The sequence below is a fragment of the Talpa occidentalis genome, unplaced genomic scaffold (genome assembly GCF_014898055.3).
Source record: "Talpa occidentalis isolate TD23 unplaced genomic scaffold, MPIMG_talOcc4v2.1 talOcc4.18, whole genome shotgun sequence".
Taxonomy (NCBI): domain Eukaryota; kingdom Metazoa; phylum Chordata; class Mammalia; order Eulipotyphla; family Talpidae; genus Talpa; species Talpa occidentalis.
In genome coordinates, this window is record NW_023601851.1 from 3,230,033 (window position 1) to 3,242,438 (window position 12,406).

General features: G+C 44.3%; 1 protein-coding gene across 6 annotated transcripts in view; it reads right to left on the reverse strand.

The window, feature by feature from the left end:
- Window positions 1-801: 801 nt before the first annotated feature.
- LOC119250765 (actin-like protein 8) overlaps window positions 802-12,406 on the reverse strand; it is a 41,830-nt gene continuing 30,225 nt past the window's right edge. For all 6 annotated transcript variants that reach the window (XM_037518379.2, XM_054697743.1, XM_054697742.1 and 3 more), the window contains 2 exons: window positions 4,254-4,659; window positions 802-1,880 (listed from right to left, as the gene is read on the reverse strand). In XM_037518379.2, the coding sequence (XP_037374276.1) occupies window positions 1,128-1,880; window positions 4,254-4,604 (1,104 nt within the window). In that variant the 5' untranslated portion in view covers window positions 4,605-4,659 and the 3' untranslated portion in view covers window positions 802-1,127. The remainder of the gene's footprint in view (window positions 1,881-4,253; window positions 4,660-12,406) is intronic.

Below are 12,406 nucleotides of genomic sequence, written 5' to 3' on the forward strand. Positions count from 1 at the left end.
CCAGAGGCTGACCATGTCCCTGTACAGTGTAGGTGGGTAGGTTCTGGGGCTGGGCCATTCAGGTTCCTTCCATGTGCAGCATGGCTGCCCCTTCCCCAATGGACTCTTTGCATCCTGCAGGCTGATGGGGCTATTTTAAGGGTCAAGAGCACTCTGAACTGGCCAGACCTATAGCATGATCCCACAAGGACTAGAATATATAACCTCACAGGTGCCAAGGAAGGTAGACAGTTACCAACCCAACAGTCCAAACCACCCCATCTAAAGGAGTCACCCCTCCTCTTCCCAGATCACAAGACTTTGTTATATTTGATCTGTTTCATTCATCTTCTGAAATGTATTTCCTTATCTATGACCTGTGTCCCCAGAGTAGACTGTAAACTCCTTGATACTGAAATTTTTGTTCATGTATCTTTATTGCCTCAACAGCTCCAAGGTCTTCAAAGAATAGCACTGGTTCTCAAGCAGTAAGTTCTACAGTATTATCGAATAAACATATAATTAATACAAGTGAATACTGGGACTTGTTAGGTGAGCTCAGAGGAGGTGGTGGAAAGGGTTCCAGGACCTTATTCACTCTGCTCAGTGGTAACCAAGTACTCTCCCCAAGGTACTGCCCACTCTGCCCACATCCATAAGAGAAGCCAGCACTGGTTCCAAACAAGACGTTTATTTGCAAATATAAGAAAAAACATTGGCCCAGGGTGGACCAGCACTGCCGCCCACTGGCTGCAGTTGCTCCCTGGCAAGAAAGGACTAGACATCTCTACCCTCCCCATCCCCACCCCCAGCACTCCCTAGTCAAAACTAATTAGAATTGCAACCAGATGGCCCTAATCCCTCTTGCCCCAGCTAAAACCTACTCCACCCAGAAGGCTGAGATCACTCAAACAGAAGTCAATGAAAAACAAGTGGCTTCAGACACAGATGTGGCAGATGAACACTCCCATCCAGTAAGAGACCACCGAGTGTTTCCAGAGGTGACACCCTACGCTTGGATACTGCTTGTGAAACAAGATAAAACCCTGACCTCAGAATTTCAAAGCCAGCTAATGCCACCTCTGCCCAGACCCCCTTACTGCAATCAACCTGCGCATGTCTCTGTGATGGGAGTCAGCAGCAGATCATCACACACGCAGCTGCTCGTCATACTCCCCTTTGGTCATCCACTGAGACCTATAAGTGGACAGATGAGCCACAACAGATGCCCCTAGCCAGACGCTGAAGTTTCTGTTGGAACCTACCCACATGGTTGCCTTGGTGGAGGAGAAGTGATTAGTGATCAACTCTTCATATAGGCGCTTTATGAAGCCAATGCAGAGAGTGTTGCCCCCACAGGCCATCAAGTGGGAGACGAGTGTCGGCTGCATGGAGGCGTCACAGGTCTCAATGGAGTCACGCACCACCTGCGGAAGGCCCAGACCTGGCAGGCCGAACCTCTGGGGGCTGAAGAACATCTCTGGAGCCAGTCGCTGCATAGCAGTCAGCTCCACAGTGGTGCCGTCTGGGAGCTGGTAGGTGTTGCTCTCATCCAAACCACTCGGCAAGTTCTGATGGAACTCCAGAGCCTCCTCAAAACTTTGTGGAACATAACACTTACTCGTCTGGATGGCGGCAACTGTATCCAACTGAAACAAGTCATGCTCATTGCATGCCTCCTTAAAGACGCTCTTGAAGAGATAGGCAGAGAGGTCCTGGGCCCCGAACTCCAGCGTCTTCCTGCTGGAGCATACGGGGCGGCCCAGATGGAAGGGCTGCACGCGGGTCAGGCCGTGTCCAGAATCAACCACCACGCCTGTTAGAAGGCCCGATGCATAGAGAGACATCTCCAGCTGGTCTGCCAGGAGTATGGAGGGGACATTCAGTAACTCAAACATAATCTGCAAGAAGAGAGACGGCAGTCACTTGGGGTGTTTACCCTGAACAAAGGCCCCAATCTGTATGTTTCCCCAAATACTGTGCTAAGCATTCAGTTCTCAAAACTGAGGTCAGGCCTCCCCTGGTGGTGCAGCGGTTGATTGCTGGGCTGCAAAGCTGCATGCAGCCTCTGCAGCGCCAGTTCGATCCCCGGCCACCAGTGAGGGTCCCACATGGCGCGCAGACCTCTCCTGCTGCGCCCCCTGCGCCCCTCAGCAGTGTTTTTCGGTCCTTCTGCTCTGTCGCTGGTGAATTCTCTCACCCTCCCATGCATCTGACTGTACCCAGTGCTTGTGTAAATAAATAAATCTTAAAAAAAAAAAAAAAAACTGTGGTCAATACACAGAGGCCTCCACAAGGTGCTTGCAGGCTGCCCCACCCCATGGTGCTGACCCAAGGCTCCTGAGGCTCATGCTGTGGAAGTAATTGTGGGTAGGGCTCTTAAGGATTGGAAGGAGTTTTATTAGAAGTCAGCAAAAAGGGTCTCCCTGGTGGCACAACGGTTGAGCACTGAGTTATGAAGCTGCCCGCAGCCTCTGCAGCACTGGTTCGATCCCCAGCTGCTCGCTGGCCACCAGAGGAGGGTCCCACATGGCGCGTAGACCCCTCCTGCCGCCCGCTGCTCCCCTCAGCACTGTACTTCGGTCCTTCTGCCTTCTCTGCTCCCCACTCTGGCTCCGGTGAATTCTCTCACCCTCCCGCGCTTCTGACTGTACCCTGTGCTTGTATAAATATAGAAATAAATAAATCTTTTTTTAAAAAAATATTTCAGCAAGAAGACTGACTGTGTAAGTACTGGGCAACATATTTAGCAAATCAAAATACACAATGCCCAATTAGAACTGATTTTTAGGTAAGAAATAATGTTTTTGTGTAAGTATGCCCCTTGCAATATCTGGGGCACAAAATATCACGTGCTGCTTAAATTAAATTCAAATCTAACCAGGTGTCCTTGGTTTTATTTGCAGACTGACAATGGTATATTCGGATAGCTTTCACATGCTATATAGTCTCTGTGGCAACCACTCAAATCTGTTCTTTTGGTGGGAAAGCAAGCAGATGACATGCAAATGAGTGGATTTGGCTATGTTCCTAGACAAATGGGGGTATGCATTTAAATAATGCTTGATTGATATGAAACCCAAGTTCTTCCTTCAGTCTACCAGCCCTTTGGGGTCCCTGCTTCCCTCTCCATTTTTAAAGATCAATTTATTTATTTAATGTAAGAACCATGGTACCGGCCAGATATGTGGGAGGGTGAGAGGATTTACCAGAGACAGAGCAGGGAAAAGAACAGGCAGACTGATGAAATACATTGCTGAGGGGAGCAGTGGGCATGACAGGAGTGGTCTGCTGCGCCATCTGGGACCCTCACTGGCAGGCCAGGGACAGCTTCACAATGCAGCGCTCAACCACCTGCACCACTTAGGGGAGGCCCTCCCACTTTCTTTTTTAAAGATTTATTTATTTGGGCCTCCCCTGGTGGCACAGTGGTTGAGCACTGGGCTGCATGGTTGCCTGTAGCCTCTGCAGTGCCGGTTAGTTCCCTGGCCGCTGGCGAGGGTCAAAAAAAAATTATTTATTTATGCACACTGGAGCTGGAATACTGGCCAGAGATGCAGGAGTAAGAGGACTCACCAGAGACAGAGTAGGGAACAGAACAGGCAGACTGACAGAAATACACTCCTGAGGGGAGCAGCACATGAGAGAGGAGAGGCCTGCTGCACCATATGGGTTTCTCTCTCACCAGCTAGGGATTGAACTCACGCTGCAAAAGCCATAGATTGCCTCACAGTGCGGTGCTCAACCACTTGCACCAGCAGAGAGGCCCCTTGCTTCCCTTTTGCACACACCCTAGTTCACTGGGCTCCAGCTTCCCCATTGAAAGTACCTGCTCAGAGAATTTCTCCCTAGTCACTGTCATCAAAGGGTTTGCTATCAGTCCATTTCACCTTCATCAACATGTGCAACTGTTATTTTTTTTTTTACTTACTTTTGGTCAAGTCTGAACATAAGCTGCTTGAGGGGCATACCGTGACTTGTGAGCACTTACAAAATCCATGAATAGATAGCTCATGTCCCTCCCACAGCACTTCCCACAGAGCATTTGAATGGTAGAGTCTCTACTCAAGACCAGTGTAAGTCTCTCCTGCCAAGCAGTTTCAGGTACACAGACACTTTGCAAACATTTACAGGACAAATTATTCAGATAACGGAATGATTTTCAGTTTTACTGGAACATAGCCACATCCACTGAAGACCTTACACATATGAACAGAAAGTCTCAGTGCAGCTGTTCCCCACTCCACAGTGAGGCCAGCCCTGGGATCCCTTACCTCCATGGTCTTCTGTCGGTCTGCAGGCTCTCCCAAGGGGAATTCTGTGACTATTACAGGGGAGTCCTCATGCTCCCGTCTCATGCACTCCTTCACAACAACTGTCCAGATGTGCTCCACACCTTCCCAGTTGATGACACGGCCACGCTGTATGGGGTAGCTAAAGGTGTCAGGATGGCAAAAATCAATGCCTAGACTCACACGCCTCCGGGCAGAACTGGGACCAGGGTTCTCCCTGCAGGGTAGGTAGTTCACAATGCTCGGAAAGACCATCTGGGGCACATTCCATCCAGACAAGCCGGCCTTCAGAAAGCCAGATCCGTGGTCGATGATAATGGTTCTTGAAGACATGGTGGAGGCAGCAGTGGGAGAGGCTCTGCAAGGATGTTGGGCAAACTAGGGCCAACTGTGGAAGGAGAAAAGGGTGGGGGGATCAATAAGCCCATTCTAGGTCACCTGGACTATATCCCACTATCCTACCAGGCACTCCTCCCAAGCCTGTGCACTAGCTGTAACCCGCACATGGAATGTTCTTCCTATCCCAAGCTCACAATTGTTCTGTGAGGCCTTCCCGGTAGGTGGTATCCGGGAAATCCTGACAATTCCTCTTTTTCTCCAAGATGCTCCCATTGTACTCCACGCATGCACTTACACCCCAGCACTCTCCACAGGTTTGGTAATAAATTTGCCACACAGGGGGTGCTTGGTGGTTGCTTGCTGCCTGACTCAAGGACACATGGAACAGGAACGGCTGGCCTCAGGGACCACAGCCATAAAGTAACAGTGAAGAACTACAGGTGTAGTGATAGTGATGATAAGGATAATACGCAGCATTTCTGGGGTGCGTGCCCACTACTTAGCATTATTTGGCTGAACTATGTAACATGGCCGTTTATGTTGGTCAGCAGTGATCAAGTAAGCAGTCAAGTCTTATGATTTGACTTTAGTCACTTGTCTTCAACCGTGCTTTACAAAAAGCAGGTAACATCACTTTACAGACCCATTTTACAGGTGGGAAAACTGAGGCACAGAGGGGTTAAAGTCATCAACTAATAAAAGCAGAGTTGAAAGAAACTGAAACCAGATTCCAAAGGCCACAGTTAGTCTCAGTACAAGGTTAGAAATGAGAAGATGTAAGTTTAGCCTGTAAGATGAGTAGCTAACTATTTAAGGGAGACTCTATGTGGGACATCTAACATTGAAGTACTCAGTTTCCTTACATACAAAGTGGAGAGAGTAATAACTTCCATCATGCTGCAAAGGGTTAGGTGCAATAACTACCTGGCTTCCAGACTTACTGGAAAACAACAGCAGCCAAAACAATGTGGTACTGGTCAAAGGAAAGCCACACAGATCCAGGCTAGAATGCTAAATCCAGAAAAATGCTAAATCCAAAAAAATGCTAAACACAGAAAAAGTCAACTGATCTCTGGCAAGATGAGAAAAAAAGAACAAAATGTAAGAAGTATAGCAGAGCCTCCCATGGTGGCACAATGGTTGACCGCTGGGCTGCGAAGCTGCCCACAGCCTCTGCAGTGCCGGTTCCATCCCCAGCCGCCGGCGAGGGTCCCACATGGCGCAACAGAGCTCTCCTGCTGCCCGCTGCTCCCCTCAGCAGTGTACTTCGTCAATCTGCTTGTTCTGCTCCCTGCTCTGACTCTGGTGAATTCTCTCACCCTCCCGCACTTCTGACAACATCCAGTGCTTGTATAAATAAATAAATAAATTATTATTAAAAGATAAAAAAGTACAGCAATCTTTATCATAAATAAGGAACAACCAAGTCCCCATGTGCAAAAAAAAAAAAAATAACCTTTACCCACACCTTATAAAAAAGTTACACAATATGAATAGTAAGAGTTGCATGTAAACCCTCAAAAGTTTTTTTTTTTTTTTAAGGACAAAAATTATGGTGATTTTAGCTAAGGTAAAATTTTCTTACATACAGCATCAATAGTCTGATACATGAAAGAACAAACTGATAAATATTGCTCTTCATAGGAGCAAAGAAAACTTTCCTCTTTTATTTCAGGCCTCCCTGGTGGTGCAGGGTTCAATGACAGCGATATCAAGCTACTGACAGCCACTGCAGCCTGAGTTTGATACCTGGCCAGCCAGGGAGCTACCCCATGGTGCAGCACACCTCTCCAGTCTTGCCCACTGCTCTCCTCAGCATATTTCAATGGATCTGCCTGTTCTGCTCCTCACTCTCTGGTGAATGATCCCCCCACTAACCTCTGTCCTGATCTTGCATGCATGCATGCATGCATTTTTAAAAACTTTGCTCTTTTCAGGGAAAATATTAGAAATCATACATCTGAGAAAGAGCACATAAAATCCAATAAAGAAACCATTGGCTGGGCCTCCCCGGTGGTGCAGCAGTTAAGTGCTGGGTTGCGAAGCTGCCCACAGCCTCTCAGCGCTGGTTTGATCCCCAGCTGCTCCCAGGCTACCGGAGGTGGGTCCCACATGGCGCGCAGACCCCTCCTGCTGCCTGCTGCTCCCCTCGGCAGTGTACTTCAGTCCTTCTGTCTGCTCTGCTCCCCGCTCTGTCTCTGGTGAATTCTCTCACCCTCCCGTGCTTCTGAATGTACACAATGCTTGTACAAATACATAAATAAATCTTAAAAAACAAAAAAAAAGACTGAATTGGAAAAAAAAAAAAAAGATACCACTGGCTGTTTGAAGTCTCTCATTATACCACAGTGCTTTCACAAAAAAAAAAAAAAACTGACATTAGTACCTGTTTGCACTAGCCAAAATATGTCCAAAGAGGATGTTCAGTTTTATCACAAAACGCAAAAAGCAAAATTAGTATTACTCAGCCTTTGCATTCACAGCTTTTCTAGAAGCCATCTGGGGCAGTAAGAGCGGTGTTTCCAGGCTCATTCCCCAGACTGCATACAAGCTATGTAATATATCCTGTCTTCCTTTAGCATGTATATGTCAGTGTGATATTAGGTTTCACATGTGTTACTTATTGTTCATTTTGGGGATCTAAGAATACTTAAAATACTCATTTAAATTACTGACACATGCTTCTTTATTTTTTGCCATTTCAGCTTATGAAAAGCTATGTGGATATATTCTTTCTTGTGGGGGAATCCTAATTTTTATTTTATTTTATATATTTACAGTTTATTTATTTTATATATTTTTATATATTTTTTTTCATTTTTGCACAACGTATGATTTTTTAAAAGCTTTCATTTTTTTTTATTTTAAGATTTATTTATTATTTATACAAGCACAGGGTACAGTCAGAAGCATCGGAGGGTGAGAGAATTCACCAAAGCTAGAGTGGGGAACAGAACAGGCAGAATGAGGAAACACAAGCTGAGGGGAGCAGTGGGCAGCAGGTGAGGTCTGCACACCATGTGAGACCCTCGCCGGTGGCTGGGGATCAAACCAGCTCTGCAGAGGCTGTGGGCAGCTTCGCAACCGCTGCACCACCAAGGAAGCCCGATGTATGCTTTTATAAAAAAAGCTTTATTTATTTCACACAAGAACTGGGGTACAGGCCAGATGAGCAGGAGGGTGAGGGGATTCACCAGAGACAGAGGGGGAAGAGAACAGGCAAACTGACAAAATACACTGCTGAGGGGAGCAGCGGGCACAACAGGAGAGGTCTGCCATGCCATGCGTGACCATCGCTGGCCAGCCGGGATTGAACCAGCGCTGCAAAGGCTGCAGACAGCTTCACAGCACAGTGCTCAATTGCCTGCACCACCAGGGGAGGCCTCAATGTATGCATTTTTATCTTGGTTATATTCCCCACATAATTCTCACCTCCCCCATTTTGACCCTAATCCATCCTCCCCTCCATCAACCCTCCCACCCCTGTAGTGTGTCTCTGGTTTATAGTTGCTTGTTGCTTTTCACTTTTTCATAGGCAGTCTTTTTCCTGGTCCCTTATGTATTAGGTTTTCTAAATTCCTGCTATTAGTGAGACCATCCAGTATTTTTTTTCTTTTTCTTTCAGGCTTGTTTCACAGAGCATGATCCCTTTCAGCTCCATCCATGTTGTTGCAAATTGCCAGCAGTTTATCTTTTTTGATTGCTGAGTAATATTCCATTGTATATGTATACCACATCTTGATCCAGTCATCTATTAAGGGGCATTTGGGCTGTTTCCATAGATTAACTATTATAATAGTGCTGTTATAAACTCAGGGGTGCAGGTGCTCTTTTGAATTAATGTTTCTGTGTCATTTGGGTAAATACCTAGGAGAGGAATTGAGGGATCATATGGAAGCGCCATCTTTAGCAGGTTGAGGAATCTCCACACAGCTCTCCATAGTGGTTGGACCAGTCTGCACTACCACCAGCAGTGCAGGAGAGTTCCTTTTCCTCCACATCCTCGCAAACATTTGTTGTAGCTAGTGTTTTTTTAGTATGTGCCATTCTCACTAGTGTCAGGTTGTATCTGTTGTTTTTATTTGCATTTTCCTAATTACAAGTGATGCTAAACATACTTTCGTATGCCTGTTGGCCATCTACAATTCCTCTTTGGAGAAATTTATTTTTGGCTCTTCTGCCCATTTCTTGACTGGATTATTTACTTTGTTTTTGTTGAGTCTTATCAGCTCTTCACAGATTTTTTGTTATCAGTCCCTTATCATTAGCATTGTGTGCAAAAATTTTCTCCCAGTGGGTGGGGTTTCTCTTTGTTTTGGTTATTTTCTCCTTTGCGGTGCAGAAGCCCTTCAATTTAATGTAGCCCCAGCTGTTTATCTTCACCTTCACTATCACTGCTTTGGGTGAGGTGTCTTTAAAGATGTGGCTGAGGTGCATGTCATGTAGTATTTCACGTATACTTGCTTTTATATATTTTATGGCTTCAGGTCTTATGTTTAGTTCTTTAATCTATTTTGAGTTGGTTTTTGTGCATGGTGTGAGGTAGTAGTCAATGTCATTATTTTGCATGTAGCGACCCAGTTTACCCAGCACCATTTATTGAGCAAACTTTCTTTGCTCCAGTGCATAGTCTTTGCTCCTTTGTCAAAGATAAATTAACCATAACTCTGTGGGTTTATTTCTGGGTTTTCTATTTGGTTCCATTAGTCCGTGTGTCTGTTCTTGTTTCAATACCATGCAGTTTTGATTCTTTTGGCTTTGCATTACAGCCTGAAATTTGGGAATGTGATGCCTCCATTCCCTCTTTTTTTTTTTTTTTTTTTTTTTCAGGAGAGCTTTGGCTATTTGGGGTTTTTGATGGCTCCATATGAATTTCATCAATATTTGCTCTATTTCTTTGAAGAATATCATTGAATTTTTTAAAGATTTATTTATTTATTTATACAAGCACTGGGTACAGTCAGAAGCACGGGAAGGTGAGAGAATTCACCAGAGCCAGAGCGGGGAGCAGAGCAGGCAGAAGGACCGAAGTACACTGCTGAGGGGAGCAGCGGTCAGAAGGAGAGGTTTGTGCGCCATGAGGGACCCTCTTCAGGTGGCCAGGGAGCAGCCAGTGATCGAACCAGCGCTGCAGAGGCTGTGGGCAGCTTCGCAACCCAGTGCTCAACCACTGTGCCACCGGGGAAGCCCATCATTAAAATTTTTATTGGAATAGCATTGAATCTGCAAATTGCTTTTGGTAGGACAACCATTTTGATGGTAATTCTTCCAATCCATGAGCGGGGGATGTCTTTCCATTGCTTTGTGTCTTCTCCTATTTCCTTTAACAGAGTCTTATAGGTTTTTTGTTTTTGGTTTTGTTTTTTTTTTTTTTTTGTATAGGTCCTTCACCTCTTTTGTTAGGTTTATTCCCAAGTATTTATTTATTTTTTTTTTGTTTCAATAATAAAAGGGATGATATTCTTGATTTCTTTTTCTTCTGATTTATTGTTTGTGTATAGGAAGGCTACTGATTTTTGCATGTTGATTTATATCCTGCTACTTTACTAAATAGAATGATTAATTAGTTCTTCTGCAGAGCTTTTGGGGTTCTCTATGTATATTATCATATCCTCTGCAAATAGTGATATTTTGATTTATTACTTCCCTATTTGGATTCCTTGTATGTCTTTCTCTTGTCTTACTGCTCTGGTAGGACTTCCAGCATTATACTGAAAAGCAGTGGTGAGAGTGGACATCCTTGTCTTGCTCCAGATTATTTTTACTAATATTCTTTTTTTAACGATTCCCTCCCTCCCTCCCTCCCAGCACTGGGTACAGTCAGAGGCGCGAGAGGGTGAGAGAATTCACCAGAGCTAGGGTGGTGAACACAACAGACAATGATGAAGTACACTGCTGAGGGGAACAGCCGGCACAGCAAGAGAGTTCTGCATGCCATGTGGGACCCTTGCCAGTGGCCAGGGATCAACCATTGCTGCAGAGGCAGCAAGCAGTATCGCAGCCCAGCGCTCAACCACTGCGCCACTGGGGAGGCCCTTGCTCCAGATCTTAATGGAAATGATTTCAGCTTTTCACCATTGAGAATGATATTGGCTATGGGTTTGTAATATATGGCCTTTATGATGTGAGGTATGTTCCTTGTATCCTGAGAATTTCAAGAGCCTTTATCATTAATGTGTGTTGTACTTTGTGGAAGGCTTTCTAAACATACATTGACATCATCATGTGGTTTTTATATTTCTTTTTGTTGATGTGTGTGATGACATTGATTGAATTTTGGATGATGAACCATCCCTGTGTCCCTGGAATAAATCCTACTTGGTAGTGATGAATTATCTTACGGACACATTGTTGAATATGGTTAGCTAAAATTTTATTGAGGATTTTTGCATCAGTGTTCATTAGAGAGATTGGTCTGTAGTTTTGTGTTGTCCTTGTTTGGTTTTGCTATTAGTGTAATCTTGGCTTCATAGAACGTGATTGGTACTATCCCTTCCTTCTCAATTTTTTGAGTTTGCGAAGGATAGGCACTAATTCGTTTCTGAATGTTTTAGTAGAATTCATTTCTAAATCCATCTGGTCCTGGGCTTTTGTTTTTGGGTAGGAATTTGATTACCATTTCAATTTCAGTGCTTGTAATTTGTCTGTGTAGGTGTTCTATCTCTTCTTTATCTAGCTTTGGGTGATGCAGTGTTGTAGGAAGTTGTCCGTCTTTTAGATTGTTTGCATATAACTGTTCATAGTAGTTTCTGATTATTCTTTTGATTTCTGCTCTCTTTGTGATTTATCCTTTTTCATTTATAATCCTATTTATTTGTGCTTTCTCCCATTTTTCCTTTGTGAGCCTGACTAGGGGCTTGTCTATGTTTTTGCAGAACTAACTTTTGGTTTCATTGAACTTTTGGAATTTTTTTTCAGTTTCTATTTCATTTATTTCTGCTTTGAGATTTATTATTTCTTTTCTTCTACTGGATCTTAGTTTTAGTTTTTGTTTTTGTAGTTCTTTTTCTAGTTCTGTGAGCTTTGAGATTAGGTTGCTTCTTGATTTCTTTCTTGTTTCTTGATGTGAGCCTCGACTGCTATATATTTTCCTCTTATTACTGCTTTTGCTGTCATTCAACTTATTTTTTTTTAATTTCTTCTTTGATCTCTTCATTAGTCTAGTGGTCTTCCAGTAGTGTGGGATTCAATTTCCATGAGGTGGGGGAGATCCTTGCCTTCTTTTTATGATTTATTTCTAGTTTGATGCCTCTGTGGTCAGAGAAGATGGTTGGCTTTTTTTTTTCTTTTTATCTTTTTTCTTTTTTTTTCTGAAAGATTTATCTATTTTTATACAAGAGCTGAGGTACAGGCCAGAGGTGTAGGAGGGTGAGAGGATTCACCAGAGACAGAGAGGGAGCAGAACAGGCAGACAACAGGAAAACACTGCTGAGGGGAGCAATGGGTGTAACAGGTGAGGTGTGCTTCATCATGTGGGATTCGCGCTAGCTGGCTGGGATTGAACAGGTACAGCAGAAGTGGACAGCTTCACAGCACAGCACTCAACCTGTTGCACCACCTGGGAGGCTCTTGTTATTTTTTCAAACTTGGTGTGTATGCTGATGTTTATCTTGTGTCCCATTATGTGACTGATAATGGAGAATGATCTGTGTGCACTTGAGAAAAACATGTACTCAGATTTTTTTTTTGGTTTAGTGTTTTATTGATGTCTATTAAGCCCATGAGCTCTACATCCTTATTTAGAGCTTTAGTGTCCACATTTTTGTCTTGTTGATCTATCCATTATTAATAGTGGT